This window comes from Elgaria multicarinata, chromosome 3 (assembly GCF_023053635.1).
Source record: "Elgaria multicarinata webbii isolate HBS135686 ecotype San Diego chromosome 3, rElgMul1.1.pri, whole genome shotgun sequence".
In the NCBI taxonomy this organism is placed as follows: domain Eukaryota; kingdom Metazoa; phylum Chordata; class Lepidosauria; order Squamata; family Anguidae; genus Elgaria; species Elgaria multicarinata.
Window position 1 is genome coordinate 152007567 of NC_086173.1, and position 26122 is coordinate 152033688.

The following is a 26122-nucleotide window of genomic DNA, read 5'->3' on the forward strand; positions in this document are numbered from 1 at the left end:
TTCATTGCCCGCCTAACGCTTAAAAGAGGGGTAGCCAACCTGACCTCTCTAGGGAGGGAGTTCCCTAAATTAGAGGCAACGTCACTATTGCACCCCAAAATGTCTTTTTGAGAGCGTGCAAAGTAAAAGCTTCATCACACTGGGGGTTAACACACTCCCTACCTTCGCTTCTCTGCCCGTGTTTTCGTTCCTCAGTTACTTCCTCTTTTCAAAAGAGTAAGTACAGAATGAGCAGGAGGCCCACGGAGTCCGCTGTTCTAATGGCGCTGCTTCTCCTGCACACAGCAGGGGAGAGCAGCGATTCCGAGTTTAAAAAAACATCAGACTTAATGAAGTGTTTTTTTGTTGTACAAGTAAGGCCAGCAGAGGCGAGAGGCAGACGACGTCACGTGAGGGACGTGAGCAAACTCCGTGAGTGCCCAGTAATGAGCGTGCAACAAAACGCTCATTGGATGGAGCTTTAAGAACTGCCTGGCTCAGATAAATTTACTCCCTTGGCATCTGCATGAGCCACTTCGCAGGAAATAGGAAAATTTACACTCCCCTCTAGCTCAGCCTTCCTCAACCTGGGGCGCTCCAGATGTGTTGGACTGCATCTCCCAGAATGCCCCAGGCTGAGGCATTCTGGGAGTTGTAGTCCAACACATCTGGAGCGCCCCAGGTTGAGGAAGGCTGCTCTGTACCAAGGGTGTTGAACCTCAGGACCATGGGCCAAATATTAACATCTTGGGGGTCTGCATCTGGCCCTCTTGAGTTCCCCAGATGGCCATGCCCTCTTGCCCTGTCCCTATCCCCTTCCCAGAAACTCAAAGGGCTGGATCAGGACCTCTGTGGGGGGCCCTAGGCCTGAGCTTCTCCATGCCTGTGTTAGACCAAAACAAAAACTCTGAGCAGTTTTGCATTTTAGGTTCCCTTAAAGCAAAACACCATAATGACTCCCATTCTGGGAGTTGTAGTCCAACACATCTGGAGCGCCCCAGGTTGAGGAAGGCTGCTCTAGCTGGAGTTGATAAGCATTGTTGTCTATCACATCTCCAGGGCGCCAGGTTGGGGGTGTCTACCATACAAAAGCAAAACAAGTGAAAAGTGCCCCTTCACTGTTATTTTCTTTAATCTTGTGTGGTTTACCTCCCCACTCTGCCCGCCCACTACAATCCCTTGTGGTCCACTGTTGCAGCCTGCATTTGCAAAGCAAGAGAGCCAGTGTGGTGTAGTGGTTAGAGCAGTGGTTCCCAAACTTTTTCAGGTCACCGCCCCCTTGGTTCCACAAACTCATGCCCAGCGCCCCCCTACCCTACCCTATAAAAATCATTATTCAGAGTAGCGGTTTTCAATGACCCACTAAGGAAGATAATACCAATAAAATTCAAAACAGTAGCAATTAACTGGATATTTCTTCAAAATCCAATTACATTTTTTTAGTTTATTCAATTAAACATAATTGATGAACTTGATCCAGTGATACCATCTTGTCAAAGCCTGATAGTCATTTAGCAAGAATATTAGATATCACATTTAGTAACTAGGGTAGAGTACCTCGCTATTCTGTAAGTGCTTAATGTGATGGATGGGCTTGATGAAGTGATACCAGTTTCCCAATGTTGGGTTTAAAGTCACTTAACATGAGTCTTAAATCACGTTTAGTAATCTGGAGTCAATTTCTTTGCTTGGAGAGAAGTAGGTAGACCCCACTACAACCACATTCCACCAAATATGACGTTGAAAATACAACCAGGAGCTTCTGAACCACTCTCCATAGTGCAGGATAGCGATCAGAATTTTCCTTCTGTAACCAAAACTCCTGGTACGGAAAAGACCATCTCGAGCGCCCCCCTGCCGCCCCTTTGCCTCTTAACGCCCCCCTATGCAATCCCACCGCCCCCAAGGGGGCAGTACCGCCCACTTTGGAAACCACTGGGTTAGAGTGTTGGACTGGGAGATGGGAGATCTGGGTTCTAGTCCCCATTTGGCCATAGAAGCTCACTGGGTAACTTTGGGCCAGTCACAGACTCTCAGCCCAACATACCTCTCACAGGGTTGTTGTTGTGAGGATAAAATAGAGAAGAGGAGGATTAAGTATGCTGCTTTGGGTTCCTTGGAGGAAAAAAGGCAGGATATAAACGCAATAAATTAAAATATATGTGTTCAGCAATCTTAAGGCATAACTAGCATGATGTGACTGAAAAGGCAAAAAACCGAACTGGATCCCTTCCTCTTTTTTTCATGAAACTTCTGTTTTGAATAGAGAACACACACGAGTTTTCAACCAAGACAACAGAGCAAGCCAGCCACTATAGCCTCAGATGTTTTCTTGGTTTGTCTAACCCTGTCCATAGGGGCAACATTACCTGATTCTCCCACCAAACTGCACAGGATTCTCCAGTTCGACTAGGGAAATGTCATAGTCATAGAATTCCTCAATGCCTTGGGCCAACTTAGCCCGAACATCGTATGATTTGTGGTCAATCCGTCTCTTTATTCGTAACTTTCTCTCTCCTCCTCCTAGGGGAGGAAGTACAATGAAATCAACCTCGGAATCCATTTTTTTACTGTAAAATGTTCCAATGTTTTGACGGTCCCAGTGATCCAGACTATCAACCTTTGGTACCTTTCCAGAGCTGGTAAGAGGGCAGAAGCAGGGGCCCAATTTGCAGAGGGGAACCCCTGCCCCTTATATGGGAAGAAGCTTCCTGTGCAGAGAAACCCAGGTCCACGCCACTATGCTTGCTTTACGTATGGAAGAAAGTGCCAAAGTCATGCTCCCTTTAAAACAGGGGTGGAGAACTGCAGGGCAAATTACAAGCCCACCAGGAACCACAACTCCACCCAGCACAAAAGAGGCCAGGGTCATGGTTCATGCAGTCCACCCCTGATGTAGAGTTTGCCAAGTAATGAAGCTGAGAAAGGCCTCTGGCAGGAGAACTAACGCTTGTCCCTGAAAATATTCAAAAATCATTATATAACTTCCAGGTAATTTGGGAAGAGCCACTAAGTAGCTCTAGCATGGAAGCAACTTTGCTCTTGCCTGCTGATCCCTTATTTTGTTTAAACAAGCCCAGAGGGCCTTAGCAAAGGCCTCCAAGCTCCACTAGAACCAATGGCAATGAATTTATTTATTTAAAACATTTCTCGGCCGCTTTTCAGGGCAGAAGTCCTCCCAAGGCGGCAGACAGCAATAAATGATACCAGGCTTGCCTTTTATTTTGCAGCTTACCCAGAATAACGGTCCAGCTGGAAGTGTCGTTTAACCTGTTGAAGCAGTGAGCTGATGTCAGAACCCACTTCTTGGAGATCAAAGCACCCCGGCAAGCATATTCTGTATGAACCTATAGCAAGAGCGACTGGGTTAATTCAATGGAGGGCTAACAATCGCAGGATTATGCTGAAGGCCAGCCTTCCCCAACAGAGGGCCCACAGATGTTTTGGACTACATCACCCATCAGCCCCAGTTAGCATGGCCAACGCTCAGAGATAATGGGAGTTAACAATCAAAATGTTTGGAGGACACCAGGTTGGGGAAGGCTGTTCTAGGTCTCTCAAACCTGGGAAGGGGTAATTAGAAATTTCATAATGGTATTGGGGAGGGTGGGTAAAAGTCAGGCTGTACTCACATCGCCTTGAAGGAGTACGTGCCACGGGTTCTTCTGGTCCCATCTGGCACTGTCAGAATAGTTTGCCAATCCACATATATCATCCAGATCCCTGGGGTCTGAGAATGGTGGAAAGGGTGGGGGTGGAGATACTCAATAATAATATAATAATCATAATCATAATAATTTATATGTTACCCGCCTCTCCCTCTGGATCGAGGTGTGGTACAACACAAATACCATCAAGTACATATAATTGATTAAAACATATAAAACTAATACCTTATTAAAAGCAGCACAAAATTAAAAGGCATCTTAAAATTCAACTGGGTAGGCCTGCTGGAATGGATCAGTCTTTACGGCTTTCTTATATTCTGGAAGACTGTTAAGTTGACGAATCTCTCCTGGCAAGCCATTCCACAATCTGGGAGCAGCAGAAGAAAAGGTCCTCTGGGTAATGGTTGTCAGCCTTGTTTTTTGTCGACTGCAGTAAATTCTTCCCAGAGGACCTGAGTGTGTGGGGCGGATTGTATAGGAGAAGGCGATCGCACAGGTAGCCTGGACCCAAACCATGTAGGGCTTTAAAGGTAATAACCAACACTTTATACTTTGCCCGGAAACTAATTTGCAACCAGTGAAGTGATTTTAAAATTGGTATAATATGGTCACCCCTAGGTGTACTGGTGACCAACCTGGCTGCCATATGCACTAGTTGAAGTTTCCGGACTAGGCACAAAGGTAGCCCTAAGTAGAGTGCATTGCAGAAGTCGACCCTCAAAGTTACCACTACCATCTTTAAGTCTTCCAACTCTAGGAAGGGGCGCAGCTGGCATATCAGCCGAAGCTGACAGTAGGCACTCCTGGCCGTAATTGATTCTCATTACTGTCATGGCATTTTCTTATCTTGCTTTTATCTTTTGCAGACCTCCCAAATAATCCTTCCAGCATGCCAACATACGGACCTTATGCTAGAAGAATCCCATTCCCTGTGGCTTGGTGGGATGCCACACGCAGGGACATCCCGCCAACCGGAAATGCGGTGCTGCAATTTGCTTTTGCATGTGGGAAAGTAAGGGAATCAGTGTGCGTTTCCCTACCGTTGCTTTGCCTCCTGCTTCTGTCCAACAGTAGGGGCGAACAGCTTCCTCTTTCTTCAGATGGGGGAAGAAAGAGGAAGCAAGCAACAGCCACGTTTCCGGGCCTTTTTTGTGACAGAAAAACGAGCAAAAGAAGTGGGGGGCATGCTAGGGGGAAGGCAGTGTTGTGAAAAGGACCCATGAAAACCTGTGAGTGGCCAATAATGAGCATGCTATAAAACACTCGTCTGATGACACGCTTAGCATCTATACAGCTTGTTTTGAGCATTTTAAAAACAACACCACCTGTTATGAGGGAGAGATAAGTCAGCAAGGACCCATACTTCAGCCTGACTGCCACTTGGCTACTCCTCTCCCAGAATTCCTTCCTTCACTGTCTGCCTCAGAGGGAGAAGGGAATCAGCAAGGCCCATTCTGTTGACTCAACTTGGGCCCAACTACCATTTGGCTCCTCTGCTCCTAGATTTCCTTTCTTTACTGTCTTCTTCAGAGGGACGGGGGGCGGGGTCAGTGAGGCCCATTCCATTGGCTCAGCTGTGAGTCAACTGCCACTTGGCTCCTCCTCTTGTCCTAGAACTGCCTCCATCATCAGTGGCTAGTTTACCGGGCTAAACATGGGGCCCCTGCAGCTATGCAAGGATGCCATATGCTGACACCAGGTCTGAGAAAGACAATCCAGGTACACAGAATCATAGAATAGTAGAGTTGGAAGGGGCCTATAAGGCCATCGAGTCCAACCCCCCACTCAATGCAGGAATCCACCCTAAAGCATCCCTGACAGATGGTTGTCCTGCTGCCTCTTGAAGGCCTCTAGTGTGGGAGAGCCCACAACCTCCCTACGTAACTGGTTCCATTGTCGTACTGCTCTAACAGTCAGGAAGTTTTTCCTGATGTCCAGCCGGAATCTGGGTTCCTGTCACTTGAGCCCGTTATTCTGTGTCCTGCACTCTGGGAGGATCGAGAAGATATCTTGGCCCTCCTCTGTGTGACAACCTCGTAAGTATTTGAAGAGTGCTATCCCGTCTCCCCTCAATCTTCTCTTCTCCAGGCTAAACATGCCCAGAAGTTGGCCATGCCTGGATTAGAAGAGGTGAAGTACCTTGGTTTTCTGTGAAGTAGAGAATGGGTTCTATACATCTGGAAGCTGGGAGGTGTCCAGCTGATGTTTTTCAGCTAGAGCACTGAGGTCCAGAAAGCCAGAACTGTGGTCTATCATTGGCTTCAGATGCAAGCTGAACATAGGGAAGACGCATCTGACACTGTGTACTCCCTACCCACCGCCCCTTTCCTCCACTTGCACAGTCCCCAGCTTTGCTGTGTCATGTGTGTGATATATCATACCTACCAAGAATGTCTTCAAAGGCTTTCTTGAGTTCCTGAGGGTTTTTCAGTATGAAGGCATGCCTCTCGCCCGGCTTCTTCGATGCTATCTCATTCATGGCCTGCCAGTCCACTTCAATGCTTCCAACCCCAAAAGCATAGATATCTGAACGCGACCAACACAGGAAAGGTCATCACCGGACATTCCAATAGCAGAGACTGGATATTCCCCAAAAAAACTCCCATCAGCTGAGTTTGCTCAAAACACAACAATTCACACACCCAGCAATGAATTGCAAGAATGAATGAATCAGAAGCAATAAACATCTTCTGAAACAGGAAGGTATCAATTTGCCCACCAAGTATCAACACATGTGTGTGAATTGCAGGGATTGTGTGTGAATTCTAAGGAGCATGCAGGAATTCCAGAAAACATGTAGTGAATTCTAGCAGTGCTTTTTGAACCTGATCCTGAAGAAACCTGTTGTTTTTGGTTTTTTTAGAATCCTTTTAGGATAAGAGTGGAGACGCTTTCCTGAAAGCATGTCAGCCACTACCAATTTCACACACCCTTCCTGCCCCCCACAATATGCAGGGGGTGTTGGGGTGTTCTACAGTATGGACTTCCAGTTCATAACAGATGCCCTTTCAGGTCTCCATGTGGGCTGCGCCTGTATCCTTTGACATGCCCCAGAATCCCTTGCAATGTGTAAGGATTCCATGCCAGATGTGCGACACAGCAGGGTTTTACCCTTAAAGACATCCTTAAAATAACTTTAAACAAATAAATAAAAGCAAATCAGCTTCCTGAAACAGAGGAGACTCTTCCCAGAATGATGAGGAAGTACATATTTGTTTATGAGTACCTCTTTCCAGTATCAGGGGCAATACGCCTATGTACACCAGTTGTTGGGGAACATGGGCGGGAGGGTGCTGTTGCTCCATGTCCTGCTTTGTTGGTCCCTGTTCAACAGCTGGTTGGCCACTGAGTGAACAGAATGCTGGTCTGAATGTACCCCTGGGCTGACTGAGCAGGGCTCTAATGTTCTTTCATGATATTTACTGTGTTGAATTACTTCTGCATTCAGTACTTGTTTTTCTTAAGTGTTATTTTCATTTTCTGGTTTTTAACCAGTGGTTGTTGTTTATTGTCAGTACATTTCATGTACTGTCAGCAGTACCTTTTTCAAGTATTCTATTTATGTGTGATATTTTAATTATTTTTGTCTGTGAGTGAGAGTCTAAGCATTGGTCCTTCCAGCTGTGTAGCCTTCACTAAGAACCTAAGAAGGGCCCTGCTGGATCAGACCAAGGGTCTATCTAGTCCAGTACTCTGTTCACACGGTGGCGAACCAGGTGTCAACCACTGCTCCGGTGCTCTGGAACTCTCTTCCCGGGGAAGCTAGGCTGGCTCCCTCCTTGATGGGCTTTTGGAAGCAGGCTAAAACTTTTTTGTTCCAGCAGGCCTTTGGAGAATAATCCAGCCCTCCATCTATGTTAATGTCTTATAATTTTGTTGTGTATTTTTTAAATTGTTTATGGTTTTGTTTCCCTCCCCCCAATGTATATTTTAAACTTTGTAAGGCCGCCTTGAGGCCCAGCATTGGGCAAAAGGCGGGATACTAATAATAATAATAATAATAATAATAATAATAATAATAATAATAATAATAATGGAACCACAAGCAGGACAAGGGCCCAACAGCACTCTCCCGCCCATGTCCTCCAGCAACTGGTGTATATTAGGCTTACTGCCACTGATAATGGAGAGAGCACATAGCCATCAGGACTAGAACCCATTGATAGCCTTCTCCTCCTCCAGGAATGTATCCAACTCCCTTTTAAAGCCACCCAAATTGGTGGCCGTCACTACATCTTCCACTGTTTGGCAGAACCTCTCCAGGGTATCAGGCAAGAGTATTTCCCAGTCATACTGGGACATGCCAGGGACTGAACAGGAGACATAAGATCCTATGAAGGGCCATGTTGGATCAGACCAAAGGTCTGTCTAGCCCAGCATTCTCTTCACACAGCACCCAATCAGCTGCCTATGGAAAACCCACAAGCAGGACATGTGTGCAATAGGATCTTTTGCATATGAATCATGTGCCCTCCCACTGAGCTACAGCTCTTCCCCCAAATCAGACAAATCGCTGCTGTGCAGTAGAGTCCCTGAGCCCAGCTCCTCCACCATGATGCTTCCCTTGGATCTGGGATCCAGAAACGAGTGCTCGGTTCTGTTGATTGCAGGAGCGCTGATTGCCTAAGGCAGGTTGGACTTCCTCATAGCAATTGCTCGGATAAAGTCTGTTTGTACCACTCACCCAGATAATCCTTTCGTCCCGCTCTCACGTTCACGAAGTCTTCTATTCTGCGCACCGCCGTTTGGGGAGAACCTCCCATATTGGATTTCCCTAAGGCAACAACCAGAGGATTTAGCGTCTTTCTACGCAAAGATGTTAACTGCTGAATCTACTTTCGGTTTTGTCGCAGAATTGAGATCGGAGCTCCAAACAAGGAGCTGTCCTTTTTCTTCTTTCCAGCTACATCATCTCTAATTAGAGCTGCCCCATGTTGGTATAGCACAAAAGCAAAGTGCTTTTAGAAATAATACCCCATTTTCCCTACAGACGTAGCCAGTGGAGAGAACCACACCGGCTATGAGGGGAAGGGGACAGGGAATGCGGTTTCTGGACTCTGAGGTGGGACCCCGGTTTCTGACTTTGGAGCTCATAAACTGACCAATCCTATGTTCCCCCCAGACATTGTCTGGGGGGACATAGGATTGCCCCCAAAACCAGTATTTATGGATTCAGGAAAAAATGTCCTATAACTGACTGGTTGGTGAATGCTGGGAGTTGTAGGACTTCTTTCTGTCTAAACATGCACAAGATTGTGCCCTGAATTTATTTATTAAATTGCTCCTAAAATACATTTTTCAAGGACAACCTCCATAAACTTAGTGCCACCCAGATGTGTTAGAGGGCACCAAGTTGGCTACAAGCACATCTGAACTGCAACTCCTATCATCCCCCAGCCAGCATGGCCAATGGAGTTTTTTCTTTCTTTCAGTACCTCTGCAGGAGGGGGTATTTTGGAGGGGGGGACAGCTGGGTAGGAAAGTTTATCCCTACCTTCATCCCATCTACATGTGGTGGTCCTGATCTGGATTGGGGCCCCACATGCTCACACTAAAGTAAAAAACAAGTTAGGATCATCTACATATACTATGCATTTCATATAACATGCAGTTTAGCTCTGAAGCTTAGGTGACCACCATGAGAGATGTAGTTCTCCCAAGTGTTCCTGCAGTGAAGGCAAAAAACTTTCCTCTTCTTTTGATGCTTAGTTATTATTTAATTCATAAGCTTTCTATACTTCTTTTAATTTAAAAAAATAAATAAATCCTAAAACAGATTACAGGATAAAAACATGATAAATGATCATAGACCCATAAATAAAACAGCAATAAACAAATAAAATATCTTATTAAAATAACCAAGGGTAGTGTCAATGCTAGAGTTCAGGAAATGCCTGGGCAAACAAATACAGCTGAGGTTGTCAGCAGAAACACTCCACATTAGGAGCCTGCCTGATCTCAATGGAGAGATCATTCCATGTGGTCGGTGCCACAATAGAAAAGGCCCCGCCTCCACACCACAGCCAAACACATCATGCTTTCGTTTACCATTGCTCTTGCCACCAGTTTAAGGAAAGGAAAGAGTAAGGGGGATCTTTTGGGGGATTGTGGTGGCAGGAGGGACCCTTGGGGATGGGGGAGTGGTGGAGAAAGACAAACCTCCAACCTTCATTTCCAAGCCAAAGAACATTCCCACTATCTCTAATGCAACCCGATCCTTTTAACGAGAGATGACCAAGATTGAATCTGTGACCTTCTGCATATAAAACAGGTGCTCTGTCACTGAGCATGGGTCACTCCCCTTGGCTTGCTTCCATGTATCGCCTGGGTAGACAATTCCGTGACTGCCTTCCACCACTAGCTGGCTAAGGCGGCACACTGATGGGCGTCTTGCCCGGAGACTCCCATAACCCTGAAGTTGGCACTGGTGCTGTGAGTTGCAAGAGCACAGGCCAGCTCGCTGGCAGGTGGAGGGACTTGGCTCCCTGGCTTGTGTAGGATCTTCCCCCAAACATTTTCCGCACCCCTATATCTCCTCACCATCCGTGAGCAGGATGATAGCGTGACGGACTGTGTTCCATTGCTCTAGGGAAAACGCTTGATCGGTGACCATCATATCGTAGACAGCCAATAACGCGGCCTGGATGTTAGTCCCTGTTGCGTTGCCATGATCTGAAGAGAAAACAAATTGGTATTGAATTGCTGTACAAAACTAAGGGGTACTATATATACATATAAAAGAAAGTAAGAATTAAAACACACACACACCGAATCAACAATTAAAGTGGCAGTAAGTACTTGCTACAATGCAAGTAGCACGATTCCCGAAAAGCCAGTCCTGTTGTCTCCTTAGATCCACATGTGTGAACATGTACAGGAGGAGGGGGATTGTGCCCATGGGCTAAATCCTACTTAGAGTAGACCCACTGAAATGAATGGGACTACTGAAGTACCATTCATTTAAATGAGTCTACTCTAAGTAACATTTAAGTTGGATTTTTTTCCATTGACCCCACTCCCAACCTCCACATGTTCAGTGGAAGGCAAGACGCTTTCCATATTTTAGATTTTATGCTTTGCCTTTATGCTGTTTTAATTTCTGTGAACCGTCCAGAGAGCTTTGGCTATTGGGTGGTATAGAAATGAAATGAAGTAAAGTAAGTAAATAAATAAATAAGGGACTCTACACACATTGGCTCTGTACATGTGGTCAGGAACCTGAATTGTGCCAGTGTTTCTGATTGTGCAGACAGACCATGGGTGCTAGAAGCCATTCTTATGTTCTGCTGAACATATGGAGGGCAGGGTCAACGGACACAATCCTGCACCCCCTCCATGCATTCACCAGTGGAATTCTTTTGACCTTGATGGGAGTATAAGGCCTTCAAGGTCAGGCTTCTTTGCAGGCAAGCACAAACCATAATTTGCTTGTTCGGGTGTGGGGGGACCTCCCTAGAGTGTGGCAAACTATGGTTTGCCACAAACAAGAACTAGACATGACCAATTGCTGCATGTGAGGGGAGACAGGGAGATGGGAGCACACAAGCTGAGTTTCATGCCTGTTTATTGCTGTGGCTGAGGGTTATGTCCCAGGACAAGGACCCTAAAGTTTGGGGGGACCCTGGGGTAAATTACCCCCCATCTCCAGTCACCCACTGTCCAACCCTGAACCTACCAGGCAATGGTGGGCAGGGGTCCCCTTTTTTTCTTTTTCTACATTTTTACTAGGGTGGGTGCATTGGGAAGCAAATCATCTGCTGAGGATGCAGCCACTCACCAGTTTCTTTCCCCCAGAATGCCTCTGGGCCATGACAAAGCAGAGTTCAGAGACATTCTGGGTAAAAGAAAATGGTGGGTGGATGCAGTCTCAGCCAGTGCCCAGCTTCACAATGCGCCCAATGCTCTAGTAAAAACATTAAAAGAAACAAATGAAAAAGGGATATACAGATAATTAAATAAAAACGGGGAGGAACTGCCCTGTTCATTTCTTTGGAACTTTTAAAAACCAGGAAAGTTTGCACTTGTGTTCCTTCCTGTGCAGATGTCAGGAAGGAACGCAAGTGCGGGCGTAAGGCACCTCATGGTGCTAAAGCACTGCAATCAAGATGGGAGCCTAGAGGGGGAAAGGCAGGTGTAACAAATCCCCCACTAAGGGAATAATAAGAAAAGGCCAGAGCGTTTGCTGGACCTTGCGTTTCAAAATAAACTCAGACCATGTAGTTGCTATGAATCAGAAGTTACTCTCAGCACACCTTTGTAGTTCATATCCTTCATCATCATCTCAAGAACTACTCCTGGATCTTCAGCTATATCGTCATAGATGTTAACAATGGCCTTGGGCTGGCTGGCGTAAGAGATGACTGAGAACTTGATGGGAACATCAAAACTAGCAACCTGGGAGGAGGAAGGAGGGGGGGGGGAAGAAGCATAAAGGCAAAGGGGTAAGGAGAAAATTGGAGAAGTGAGAAAGAAGAAAAAATGTGTTGGGGTCATAGAATTAAAGATGCACCCCTGCAAGTGCATTTTGGCCTAATAAATATTGAAATCACCTTAGAGAATTGTTTTTAAAAATTGCCTTCTAAAGAAAAATATTTGGTATTTTCTGTAAAACTGCTTTCTGGATGTTAACCCATAAATAAGGAGTTTTCAAATGACTTACAATCAAGGTACCCTACTACAAAGGAACCCCTGCACACCCACTATGGAATGGTAATGTTTTTGCAAAGGATTCTGGTGTATATTCCATAGTGTTCTGTTCCCTCAGTTCATGTGAAGCATGAGCCAAACCTGCCAGTCCTCATCGTGGCCTTGTTTGAACTGACCTAAATCACAGAACTGTGCATTACAAGGGAAGATCGATAGAATTGGGCAATTAATCTTTCAGGAAATGTTGTTTGCTTTTATATTAGGGCCCTTTAGAATTATGGACAGATTGCTTTTCCAGAGTTAACTGGAAACACAATTAAAACTGTTGTTTTATGCAGCACTTAATTGTGCTACATTATCCATCAATGCCCATGAGCAAGAGTTTTATAACGTTCTTTTACAAGTAAGTCCCATTCAGCAAAGGTCCCCTGCCACATTAATTGAAAGTTTCCTTCTAGCGAGATTTCAGGAATTCCTTGCTTTGTTCTCAGAACAATTTTCCCCATGTACTATGAAAGTAATGTGTACACTACAAACTTAAGAGCCTATTTCCAAGAGACTTTTATTCTGCACTTGTGATTGCTCACTCTCATAGTTTGTGGATCTTTAACATGATGTTTTCATCCTCTATAGCCTACTCTTTACAACCATTTCCCTAACTTTTGTTTAGGTTAAGGAAAGAGTTTAGAAATGGTGAAATGAGACTCTCATGTATTTGCACAATTTTGCTATACCACATCGCCATCTAGTGGTTGTGTATAGAAAAGAAGAGAAAGAAACTCCCTGGGGGGGAAACACGTGTAAAGGAGTTGAGTTTAATCCTGTAAAATATCCAGAAGCAAGAAGCCTCAGTAAAAGTGCATGTTAAATGCCTCATTTAGAAAAGTCCTTAAATCACTTAACTGCTGTGGTTTTCCTTCAAGGAATCCTGTGAATTCTCATCCCTCTAAAAAAGTTAATTTATACCGAGTGCCTTGGAAGAAGCCATTAACTTGCATGGGCAGGAGGATTTTCACTGAGATCACGGTGTCTGGGGAGGGGATGTTTAACTCTCCCCTCCCTAGTGAAGATCCCACCCCCTCTCACAGCAATTAACATTAGAGGGGGGAAGTTGCATTGGTGACTGTCAAAGCTTTTTTCTGAGGCTAATTACTGAGTTGCGAGGGGGGTTAGGATCATGGCTAAATTGTTAAACATCACCTCTCTGCATACTGTGATCCCAGTAAAAATCCCACATACTTTTTTAAAAAACACACACATACACACTCAGACATTGTTACTAATCACACTATTAAAGTAATGCTAGGTTTGGCCCTGAGTGACCATTAAATGAGTTTAGAATTACCTTATATTTGCAATGTAAACATGCCCTGAGGCAGCTAGAAATCAGCACTGTACATAGCAAACCAGCCTGGCACTACTTACCCCTTCAACAAGTCATATCTGGATAGAAACTTACCCTTGTGATGATGATCTCTAGACACTTTTTAAAGATCTTGAAGTTGGCTTCAGTGACACTGTGGGAGGCATCCACAAGCAAGTAGATGTAGAGGAAATTATCTTTGGACAGTATAAGCCTTCGTCCTAAAGATGGAGCTGGTACGGAGAAGGAAAAACTATCACCTTCCAGGTGAGTACAAGGGAGAGGGCCTTCTCAGTGGTGGTCCTGCGCACCTCTGGAATCAACTAGGGCTGTGCAGCACCTCAGGCCGAGGCCCCGAATCCGAGCCGAGGTGGGCTCATTCGGCCCATCTTGGCTCGGTTCTGAGGTGGTTCAGGCAAAGCCTGAGGCACCCCGAAGTTGAAGCCAATTGGCTCTGAAGCTTCAGGGCACCTCAGTGCTTCAGAGTTGGCCCTTACCTGCTGCCGCTGTCTGCTGCCACCCGCCATCTCCATCCTTGTATCTGGCGGCTTCCACTGCGGCATATGACCAGAAGTAGGCCGCATGCACAGGCCACCAGTGAGGGAGGAAGCAGCAGCCAGGCACCTCTCCATTGTGCCTGGGTCCAGCTCCAGCTGAGAGCCCCTTCCCTCCTCCTACCAACTGTCTCTGCAGAGGCCACCAGTGAGGGAGGAAGCAGCAGCCAGGCACCTCTCCATCGTGCCTGGGTCCAGCTCCAGCTGAGAGCCCCCTCCCTCCTGCTGCCAACAGTCAACTTTAACTGCTGAACTTTGCAACTAAGATTGTAGTGCCTGAATTTGCTTTCCTTTTCCCCTTCCTCCTCCTCCTCCCTCCCAATCCCCTTTCCTTTTGTGTCGTGTCTTTTAGATTGTAAGCCTGTGGGCAGAGACTGTCAAGAAATACTTTTGTAAGCCGCCGTGAGAGCCTTTTTTTGGCTGAATGGCGGCATAAAAATGCTTAAATACATAAAATAAAATAAAATATGCATCAGCGGCAACAGAGGCCGCCAGATGCAAGGATGGAGACGGCGGGTGGCAGCAGATGGCAGCAGCAGATAAGTGGGGAAAGAAAGCCTTTTCTGGGTGCCGGCTGTGCAGCTGGCACCCAGAAAAGTCTGAGTCACCTTGGAGGGCCCAAATCTCACCTCAGCTTCAGCGCTGAGGTGGGTCGGGCAACTCCCAAAGTACCCCCGAGCTGAACCGGGGGTACTTTGGGGGTTCCAAGCTGGCCTCCGAGGCGGATCGGGAGGTGGGTGGACAGCCCTAGAATCAACTTTCATTAGGGGTTTCTCAGGCCCCTTCTTTGGAGGTCTTCAGGAAAGCTCTGAAGACCCACATGCTTTGATAACTTTCCGTTAAGTTGGAGCAGTTGGTTTTTATTGGTAGGTTTCATTTTTAAGGATTTTAATTAGTAATTTCTCTTTTATGGATTTTGTTGAAGCATGTTTTTGTAATAGACATTTCATTTTATCCAATGAAATATTGTGTGTGTTTTTATCTTGTATGCCACCTTGAGAGGGCTCCTCCCTTAAAGGTAGCCTTTAAAGGTAGCCTAGAAATAATTTTAGGTAGATAAATGAGATAGACTGTCCCCTAACATGAGGAAAAGTGAGGCGGGCACCTCAGGTAACAGATTGCAGGGGACGGGCCATGAGGGATTGGAGGACAGAGCCGTATTTGCCACACGGCCTACCCTGAACCCCCTAAGCTAGTCAGCTGTCCTCAGCAGTGGTGGAAGATGTTGTTCCATTGCCACTGCTTAATCCAACTAGAGCTATGCGTAAACGGCCTCTCATAATTCTTCACCTTATTTGTGGGGAGAGAATTTATTATTATTGTGGGGATTCACTGGATTTTTCTGACGGAAGAGTTTCTTGCAGGTGGTGCTCACATCTTCTTTCTTTTCCCCCATCCACCCAAAGTCATTTTGGTTTTGCTGCTACTGTGTGGGCAGACTACTACTGTACATCCTCCACAATGCCTCAGGCCCAGTGTTCTTCTGGGGCATTGTGGGAACAAAAATAAAAAATGTGGGAATATTTTGGGGGGAAATATACAAAATGGCTTTCGACTGAGAAATTTCAGCTCAATTCTAGATTCGCCTGTCAGTTTGGTGCCATCTTGTATATTGCCTCAGATGGTGAAATAGCTTGGTTTGGCCCCAGTAGGCATTCCTCTAACAGTAGATGTTTTATAACCTTCATTTGGGTTACTTACTAGCTGATATGGAATATTTTGATTGTGTATTTTATTATTCATGTTAAGAGCTCAGCAGGTCTAAGGAAGGAATTTAGGAGCCGGTTGTTTGAGGCCTTCATCTTCCACTTTTCTAGCTCTACAATATCGTATCGAAAAGTATATTGTAGAGTTAGGAAAGGTGCAGAAAAGGGCAGCCAAAAATGATCATGGGGCTAGACCACCGCTCCTACAGGCGGAGAGATGACAGGCACAAGGAGAAGAAGCAGTAGGCTGTGGTCTCCTTGCCCTCTCCCTTAGGCGGCTGTGTGAGTTGAGTCCAAAGAGAGAAGGCAAGCGAATGAGCTGCAGTGACAACAGTGAGTTGGCGGGGGAGGCACTGAGGGCAAAGCCACACACACACACACACACACACACACACACACACACACACTCAAAACCTTTAGCCAACATTCTTTGTGTGTATGTTTTTATAACAGCAGCCATGAGGGCCTCCCTCACCCCCAACCTTGATCAGGTGCATGGCGTTGTTGGAGGGGTGATGAACTCTTCCTTTCTCTCAATCTAAGTCGGGGCCTTCTATGGCTGCTATTTTAAAATCCACACAAATGCAAAAAAGCATTTCAGGTAATATGTAAACAGGTTCAGGCGCAAACAGGTTCTAGTGTTAGCCCACCTGGAAAAAAAAAACATCTAGGAGTGAACCTCTGACGATGCTCTAATTAGATTTCCTTCCAGTCTCTGTTTTCTGGGTTTCAGCTTGAATGATAGAAACTCCATCACCAAAGCAGCGATCAGAGGGTAGAGAGCTCAGACCCACCTTGAGGTGTCCCAGAAGGATCAGGCCCAGAAGATGACACCTCGCTCAGGACATCGGTTAGTGAGGCTCCAAATTCAGCTCTAACATCTTCGGCCCGATCAAAAGAATAGGGGGCTATACGGAAAGGGGAGAAGGAACAGGCCATATGTCATTGCAGGATGAGACAGCAAAGAGATCAAGTGACATGTTCTCAGAGAAAGAGGGGGAATCTAGTGGGTTAGAGCTACGGATGGGAAAACTCCCCCATGCCGAGCTCCATCCCCAAATCAGATTCCTCTAACATCCCTAGGCTGGGTAGAGATGAAACAGTGTGAGTATTTGGGTGAAGGGAATTTCAGAAGCAAGGTATCACAACATAAAATGAATGAGTGGATCCAGTAAAGCGGGGATCAGCAGAAGATAGTCTGGGATCTGCTGGTAGGTCTCTGCGCAACTTGCAATAGATCAACAAAGGTTTCTGACTCCCAACTGTTTAACAGGAGCAACAAAAATACAGCTTTTCCCATCTAAATTAGGCTGCTAAAATGAAGAAAGCTTGGGGTAACCAGGAGTAGACCTTTCTAAGAAAGGACTATGTGCTCAGTTCAGTTCAAATATTCAAAATAAATTTCTGGGCTCAGGATGTGCTCAGAGGCACACTGTTCTTTTAATTCCAAGTGTCTGTCTTTTGCATCTGACTCTGGTTGGTGCAAGTTGTAGTTCTAGTAAAAGGAAAAAACACCAAAGCCCACCCAAAAAGCCTGATGCCTGCCCAACCCTGTAATAAAGAGAACACAAGGCTCAACAAAAATATGAAATGAAGAAACAGACAGGGAGCAAGAGAGATTTAGAAGTAAGAGTAAGAAGCTTATATTGAAGACACAGAAGGGTAAGGAAGTCAGCGAAGACGGACTCACAGCTTAGAGGTCATCTAGTCCAACCCGCTGGAATGTTTACCTCGACAACTCGGCTCAGCTCCTGACCATTCACCCTCTAGAGTGCAGACACGCTGGGATGATCCTACCAAGTCCAGGCCGCTCTGACACTGGAACGAGACCTGATCTCCAAGACTGTTGCGCCCCCCTGTAGCAATCGCCCCCGGTGGGATGGCAATACTTTGGCAGTGCCCCTCTGCAGAGTGAACAGGACAATGTGTGCACCAATGGGGAGAGAAACCACAGGATACAGGGTTACCTACCACCCTGCTCCAAGTCATGCAACAAGCAAAGCACAGCCCCTTCTCAGCTTTGTACCACAGCAAATTCCACAGCCCAGATCCAGCTAAAGCAAGCCTGGGATTCACTACCCTAAGATGTGGTGATGGCCACTAATTCAGACAGGGGATTACACAAATTGGTGGAGGATATGGCCATTAACGGGTACTAGGCATAGTTATATTTTTAATTTATTTACCGTTACATTTATATCCCACCTTTTTTCCTCTCGCAAGGAACCCATGGAGGCATACGCGGCCCTTCTCCTCTTCATTTTATCCTCACAACAACAACCCTGTGAGGTAGATTAGGTTGAGAGTCTGTGACTGGCCCAAAGTCATGCAGTGTGCTTCATGGCTGAGTGGGGACTAGAGCCCGGATCTCCCTAAGTCCCAACTCTAACCACTACACCACCCTGGCTCTCAGTGTGTGATGACTAAATGCTTCCTATAGGATCAGAGGCAGCATGAGCAACAACAGTGGGATGCTCTTTTGACCTCATCTCCTGCTTATAGGCTTGCTGTGGAAAACAGGATGCTAGACTAGGTAGCGCAAGTGGTAGGAACTTTTTCAGCCTAAGGCTCAAACACAATTTCGGAGAAGCTTTCAGGGGTCACATTCTAATGATGGACACCTTTTGATGGGCCTTTGGTTAGGTCCAGCTGGGCTCTTCAGACCTTTCTTAGGACACAATGAAAGCTATAATCCTAAACACGCTTACTAGAGAGTAAGCTGCAAGATACTTAAGAGACCTGCAGCTAACGTGCTCCATTGTTATTAATTTATTTATTACATTTATATACTGCCCCATAGCTAGGGTGACCATATGAAAAGGGGGGAAGGGCTCCTGTATCTTTAACAGCTGTATTGAAAAGGGAATTTCTGCAGGTGTCATTTGTGTATATGGGGAACCTGGTGAAATTCCCTCTCCATCACAACAGTTAAAGCTGCAGGTGCCCTGCCTTCTTTTAAATCTGGTCACTCTAGTATAGCTCCTGCAGCATTAATTGTTGTGATGAAGAGGAAATTTCACCAGGTTCTCCATATACACAAATGGCACCTGCTGAAATTCCCTTTTCTATGCAACTGTTAAAGATACAGGAGCCCTGTCACCCTAGTACTGAAAACCTAGCAGGAGTTACCTCCATCGTCACAAACTGGGGAGGTTCCATTCCAGCGGCCGTTGGGCTGGCAGTGCCTCTGGGATGAACCGAGAAGTTGGTATCCATCAGAACACTCAAAGCTCAGGACGTCACCGACTGGATGTGCGTTCCGTCTTGGGTTGAAAGAGCCGTGTTCAAAAGACCTCTGTGGAGGGCAGCGTATGGCTACAGAAGAGAGAGATTTAAACCTAATGAGTCAGCTTCTGTTCTTTGCTTGTCGTGGAGTGGAGATAAATTACTAGTTTCTCTTGCATTTCCCATTTCTTTCTTTTATAGCTAAGGGTGCTTATGCTATACATTTTTAGCAGGGGGAGCCCAAGTCTCAGCTGGCTGGGGAATGCTGGGTGTTGTGTACTGCCTCTTTAAGAGGCAAGCCCAGAAGGCCTCAGTGTTAGCGGGCCATATTAGAGGAATAGAAGGGGATGTTTTTGCTTTTGAGCAGAACTCACTAGGAGCAGCTAGGCCTGCATAATCGCCTGAGAGACCAGGACAATCCTGAGCCTACATGACTGTACCAGTTACAAGGCGGATCTGTGTTTCTGTAAGTTATGATAAATAGCTGTTGAGTTTGAAGAGTGAGTGTTGTTGTTTCCCATGAATAAAACTGGGAATTGAAGGACACACACCCTAAATTGCATAATAATAAAAGAAAAACAGAAACAATTCCCCGTTCCACAAAATCAAACAAAATAAACAAAAACGGGGGGGGGGGGGCACAAGCTGAATAATAGGTGACAATTCATCAGAAATTCTCTAGCTGCACTGAATAGCAAGTAATAAAATAATCAGACCCTAAAAGGAGGAAAAAAATAATTAAAGGCATCGTATCTGTGATAAGCCTCAATAGCAACTTCCCTGTAAACACCAGGATAGGAAGTTGCTGCAACTGAGTATATGGCAAGAAAAATGGCTACACATTAAGCCCGGGGGGGGGGGGGGACATACAAAGGGCAACACAGGAAAAAATTAGAATGCAACAATTTTACATTATCATATGAATTCTCCATAAAAACAAAGTGATCAAAGCATTTATTTATTGCATTTCTATACTGCCCAATAGCCGGCAATTGCCAATAGTATGGCAATTCCAGGGGAAAAAACCCACCACAGTAGTACCATGGAAGCAAGCCCAAGCCTTGTGTCTCTTGAACCACAGCCTCCTCTGTTGTATGGCAAACCAAGTTTGAAAAAGCAAGAGGTGTTTTAAAAGCCTTTTGTGATAATTATTTCTAGCATTTGGATAGCACTTTCTGTGGCTCAAAGTACTTCACATAACTCAGGAATAACTACGGCATTCAAAAATCTCCCTCTTAATGAGCCCAGCTCTCTGCACAGTTGATACAGTTACCAGAGTTCCTGATACAACTCCCTGATACAGTCACCATAGCTGAGGGACTGGAAAGTGGTGACCCAAGGCTGGAGCTCAATCCACTCAAGGCATTTCTGCCTGGCCCCTCTTCATAGTTCCTCAGCCTCTCTTTATTTTGCCAAGAGCTCTTTAACTCCCTCTGCTCTGGGTCGAAAAACAAAAGCATCGCAGAGGTTTTCAGTTATGTGCCTCAGCTGCTCACTCCCCTTTGCCTGTAGGGTGACCCTATGGAAAGGAGGACGGGGCTCCCGTATCTTTAACAGTTGCATAGAAAAGTGAATTTCAGCAGACGTCATTTGTATGCATGCAGCACCTGGTGGAATTTCCTCTTCAATTTCACCAGGTCCTGCATGCATACAAATGATACCTGCTGAAATTCTGGCTGAGTTCGGACGACACGCTAATCAACGGTTGTTTCCCATCCTGTTCCTATACCACCACCACCCGGTTTGATTAGCGTGTTGTCTGAACTCAGCCTCCCCTTCCAATATAACTGTTAAAAATACAGAAGCCCTGTCCTCCTTTTCATATGATCACCCTACTACAGGAATGAGTTTCCTAAAGTGGAGCTCTCTAACAGCCTCTGTGGCTTTTCACAAGCTGCAGGGCCAGGTTGGAGCGAGCCTCAGCAAGGGTAGGCAGACACCCCTTCTACACTGGGCCAAAAACCTGAACTAAAGTTCTCAAGAGCACTGTGGGAAATTTAAAATGGCAGGAGGTTTCCAGTTCAAGCGGTTGGGCTCTGATGGGGCACTTGGGCCCTGGCAACTGCCCAAGAATGCCAGGTAGTGATGCCAGCCTTGACAACACAGACTTCAGCTGGCCGTTGCCTTGAGTTCTCTTCAGGAGACACTCAGGCAGAGCCAATGTTGCTACAGGCCCTTCAGCCCTTGCTCAATTAGAAAAAAAGGGCCTCTGTTAAAATTTAATTATCCACCAGGGCCACAGAGGTCCTGTTGACTGGAATTTCTCCCCCTGTCCCTTCCTTTCATTTTCTCTTTTTTCAGCCCTTCCAGCAAAGAGTAAGGTGAGGCATATGTTTCTTTTTTGACCATGGATATTAATCACCCTGTGGCAATTCCAGTATGATGCATTCTGGGATACCACAGGAAATTCCATTCTTTCAACGAACTTTCAGGATCATAAAAGATGGGAAGTGTAATTTGGACATTATGTACAGAATGGATTAATAATTTATTACAGTCGCAGACCAATAAAAATTAATACAAAAATGTTACATAATAAGAAAACAAATACATTCAACCAAAAGCCAAAAGGGAGCTCTTCCTTTAACATCGGCTTCCTAATTTGTATTGAGGACAAAAAGAATTTAGCTGCCTTTTCACTAGTGGAAATGTTCTATGGTATCAATGATATCAAGAGTCTCAGTGGGTCTTCCAGGTAGAGTTTTTAATAAAGGAAAAATTAGCCTCTTTTGAGGCTTCCTCTACAAACTGCAATATAAAAAGAGGTGACCAACAGATTCTGCCTCTGATTCCACAGGGACAATGTCAACATTAAGTGGAAACTTAGTCAGTCAGCAAAGCAGAATGCAAAACATTTTGATGAACGAGCACTAATGCTGTCCTGTCAGGGCCTCTAGTGGCAGACGATGGGAGAAGGGGCAGTGGTAGGCAGCCAGGTAGAGTGGTGAGTGAGAGGCAGTGTTGAAGGACAGAGTTCTGGGTTTGACATGCCCTGCCCATCTAAGCTAATCTGCTACCCCAAAAGAAGATGTCCCCCTCTCACCAGCCTTGAAGTAACATTCAATAGCCAGGTCCAGTCAGTTTGTGTACATAGAATAGCTGTGGGGAGCACGGGTGGTGCACTATTTTGTGTTTTACCTCAGGCAGCAAAATGATGGTTTTAATGGTCAGTTGAAGTAAATATCTATAGTGCAGGCTGCCCCTGAAGGAAGGGTGTCCTCCGAAACATTGGGCGAGCGCTTTAAACAGGTGCTTTATTGGCTCAGAAACTTGTTTTTCTTTCCATTCCACAAAACAAGCCACCTCTCCAAGTGCATACTGGAGCCACTGTGCGAATTGGCCTTGTATCTGATTACATCAGGGGTCCCCAAACTTTTGGGGTCAGTGGGCCCAGTTGGAATTTTGAGAGTGTTTAATTTATTTATTTACAATATTTATATACTGCTCCCTATTAAAAATTTAGGAGTGGTGTACAAGATAAAATCAAATCAAATCAGAATAAAACTTTAAAATAGATTTTAAAAGAAGCAAAATGTACAGTGAACCGTGGTTGGTCATTAAGGAAAGGCTTCCTGGAATAATGACGTTTTCAGGAGGCGCCGAAAGGAATACAAAGTTGGCACCTGCCTGACCTCCAGAGGCAGGGAATTCCATAGGAGGGGGGACACCACACTGAAGGCTCTTCCCCTGGTGGATTCCAATCGGAGGATGGGTCTATGTGGAACCACCAAGGGGGGAATCCGCACATCGTAGCGAGATCGCTTCTAAGCGACCCCAGTGCGGCGTGAAAGCGATCGTGTAACTTGCCTTTGGAAGAGCCGACGAAGAGACGTCTTTGCTGCCGCCGCCGCCACCCACAGACCTCCTCGCCTACCGGCGAGGAGAGCTCGGCTGAAGAAGGCGGGGTGGAGAGCGGAAGAAGCTCTCCACCCCGCCTTCTTCCCCCGAGCTCTCCATCCCAGCCGGCGAGGAGGTCTGTGGGTGGCGGCGGCAAAGACGTCTCTTCGTCGGCTCTTCCAAAGGCAAGTTACACGATCGCTTTCACGCCGCACTGGGGTCACTTAGAAGCGATCTCGGTACAACGTGCAGATTCCCCCCAGGAGCATGCCCTCGGATGACCCACTCGCAAAATGGCTGCCATGGGGACAGGGGCTTGCCTATTCATAAAATGGCTGCCACGGTTGATCAAAAAACACTCATTTTGCAGAAGGCAAACTGGCATGAGACAAAAAGAAAAGTAACTTGCCTGAGAACCTAAATCAAGGCAGAGGTGGGGTCAGAGCTCCAGAACACAAAACCACTCTGCTGAACCCAAATAAAGATGGTGAGAGAGGGCAGAACTTCACTTTACAGCATGCCAGCCTCCCAATTAAAAAATAATTTAGAAATCTTTTAAAAAATAAAATATTGGAGATCACCACATTGGAGATCCAGGATTGCACCATGAGCATGCCAGCAAACTCCAAAGTAGCCAGTAACCTTGACATACCTTTGCATTGTGCTAGATTGGTTCGGCCTCCACTGGGTAAGCGCATGGGAGTCCACTTCCCATCTGATTGGCAGATCCGGCTTCGTGATGGGTATGGATAGGCGCCAGCTGGGCAGGAATAGGTGAGGATGCTTCCTTGGTGGTACCCATCTGAGAGTGAAAAGGTGCCACCTCTGATAGACACCGCCATTGGGCAGAATGGTGTTGTATCAAGGATAGACTCCTGGGTGGCAGCAGCTGCAAGGAGTGGGAAACAGGTGTCACTAGCTTAGGGTTTGAAATAAAATCTCTTTAGGAGTTTGACCCTTCCTCAGTTTGAACCTGGATTCAATACTGCTACCAATGTTTACATCAGGCTGTGAAGCAGTTATAAAGGGAGGCACGTCCAGAACTTACATAGGCTGCATTCGGACAACACAATAGTCAATGGTGGGTTAATAGTCAGCTCCAAGGTTGATAAAAGATGGGGTACTCCCCACACAACATGTGCCTACACAACTGTGCCATGGTTGGGGCTGGCATTGAGTGGACTAGTAGTCAACCTGGCATTTGACTGACACAGCCCCCACCTGCCCTCCTCCCGGTGCTATCCCAACAGCTTCTGCATGTTGTGTCGCTGTAGTAGAGCGGCTGGTGTGTTTTAAATACACATACAGGCTGCGTAAACATGCATAGGTCTCAGCTGTGAGAGAAGGAAATAGAGTGGTGTTCTGTTTTGTTTTAAAAAAGGATATTAAGGAAATAGAATGAAGCAATGAGAATAATAGTGCTTTCTTATGTCTACTCTAAAGCAGGCCCCATTTTGTTCAGTGGGACTTTACTTCCAGGGAGGAATATGTAGGATTGCATAGTTTACTTTTACATTTCTTCGTAATTTTAATAATTTTCTTACAGCTGCAATCCCAATTTGCATTTACTTGGGAGTAAGTCCCAATGAATTTAGTGGGACCTGCTTGCGTAGGTAGATCTGTAGGATTGTACTGTGCAGAAGATAAATTTGAAGGGAGGAAGAAAAACCCCAAAGAGAGAGGAAAAGAATTAAAGGGTTGCAAATAAAAAGTGAGATCAAAAACGAGGAAAGAACTTCGAGAGGAGGAAACAACCCGAGAGCTTGAAGCCGCAACCCTATACACATTTACCGGGGAGTAAGTCCCATTGAGCTTAATAGAACTTACTTCTGAGTAGGGATGCCTAATAGGATTTGCCAAATGAGAATGGGGTAAAGAATGAAAGTCAGAACTTAAGACAGACCTTCAGAGAAAACATCAGGTTCAAACATAACACAAACGGAGATTATTATTATTATTATTATTATTATTATTATTATTATTATTATTATTATTATTATTATTATTATTATTATTATGTTAAAGGCAGGTAGAAATGCTACACCCCTCTCCCGCCTCGCCCCCTTGCCAAGGACTTCCCAGCAGCGCGGGTCTGTGGCTACTAGTACCTGGCAAAAGGCTGAGGAGGGCACAGAGGAAGGGGATCATGGTTCAGCAGCTTCGGGGTCCGCTCCTGTTTCATGCAGCAGCTGCAAAGTGGGAATCTCCCAGCTTAGTTTCCAGCTGCTGGGGAGAACAGTTTCGGATCCGCCTTCAAAACGTTGAGAAGAGACACTGATGTGGGGGGAGAGGGGAGAAACCAGGGATTGAGCAAGCTCGATCGGAACTTGCAGTTCTCGGACGGACATCTCATTCAAAAGAGATTTCTGCTGGTAGGCAGGTTGCTGCTGCTGCTGCTGCAAGTTGGATCTGACTGGTGGTGCCGGGAAAGGAGGCATTTAACCCTTTCCTCCATGCAGTTTTCTAGATCTGCCCAACCACTGCCCCAAAGCTGCTGTGAGCCTGGCAGGGGTCAAAACATTGGTATAATAATAAGACGACATATGTGTGTTGTCCCACACGTGTGCGTGTGAACGTCCACGCAGGTTAAAATGGTGCGTGTGTTTATGACGCCTAAACTTTTCCTCCTGCTGCCAGGGGTTGTCTCCTTTTCCTTATGTTTCTGTGTCTGGCAGAGAGTTTCGCAAGCCTGCCTCTGGGTAGCTGGCATGAGTTGCATGCTCGCGATGGCAAAACATGCCCTGCACAAACAAAACCCCACTTTAATTTCCCGTAAATCTGTGTTATTTTGGCAAGTTTACTGAGCCAGGAGTCAAGGATATCTCCCATCCCTGTTAAAATACTGGCCCTTCCCATTCCAGTTAGGCAAAGTTGATATATGATTCTGAACCAAACAAAAAGATCAAAGTGCTCATTGTAACCACACTGCATATTCAAAGATACCTGGCTGGTACCATTTTGAAAATCCAATTTTAATTAATAAACATTAAGGAACAGATCAGTAGTTATAACATCTTCATTGTAGCTACTGACCTTCGTGATATTTGTTATGGCATCAACTTTCTTGGACTACAGTCCATGTTTATTAGCTGCTGTAAGTCCAGAGAATCTCATGCCGTAATAAATGTGTTAACCTTTAAGGTG

The 26122-nt window shown here is 45.8% G+C and overlaps 1 protein-coding gene across 1 annotated transcript in view; it reads right to left on the reverse strand.

Moving 5' to 3' along the window:
* LOC134395555 (uncharacterized) overlaps window positions 1-25482 on the reverse strand; it is an 84262-nt gene extending 58780 nt beyond the window's left edge. Inside the window, exons 1-13 of the mRNA XM_063121718.1 lie at window positions 25087-25482; window positions 23631-23867; window positions 19046-19231; window positions 17647-17820; window positions 16711-16824; window positions 13753-13889; window positions 11900-12041; window positions 10188-10319; window positions 8332-8421; window positions 6033-6173; window positions 3612-3709; window positions 3215-3326; window positions 2349-2502 (exon numbers count right to left, since the gene is read on the reverse strand). Coding sequence (XP_062977788.1) covers window positions 2349-2502; window positions 3215-3326; window positions 3612-3709; window positions 6033-6173; window positions 8332-8421; window positions 10188-10319; window positions 11900-12041; window positions 13753-13889; window positions 16711-16824; window positions 17647-17820; window positions 19046-19231; window positions 23631-23867; window positions 25087-25126 — 1757 coding nt within the window. The 5' untranslated portion in view covers window positions 25127-25482. The remainder of the gene's footprint in view (window positions 1-2348; window positions 2503-3214; window positions 3327-3611; window positions 3710-6032; window positions 6174-8331; window positions 8422-10187; window positions 10320-11899; window positions 12042-13752; window positions 13890-16710; window positions 16825-17646; window positions 17821-19045; window positions 19232-23630; window positions 23868-25086) is intronic.
* Window positions 25483-26122: the final 640 nt, after the last annotated feature.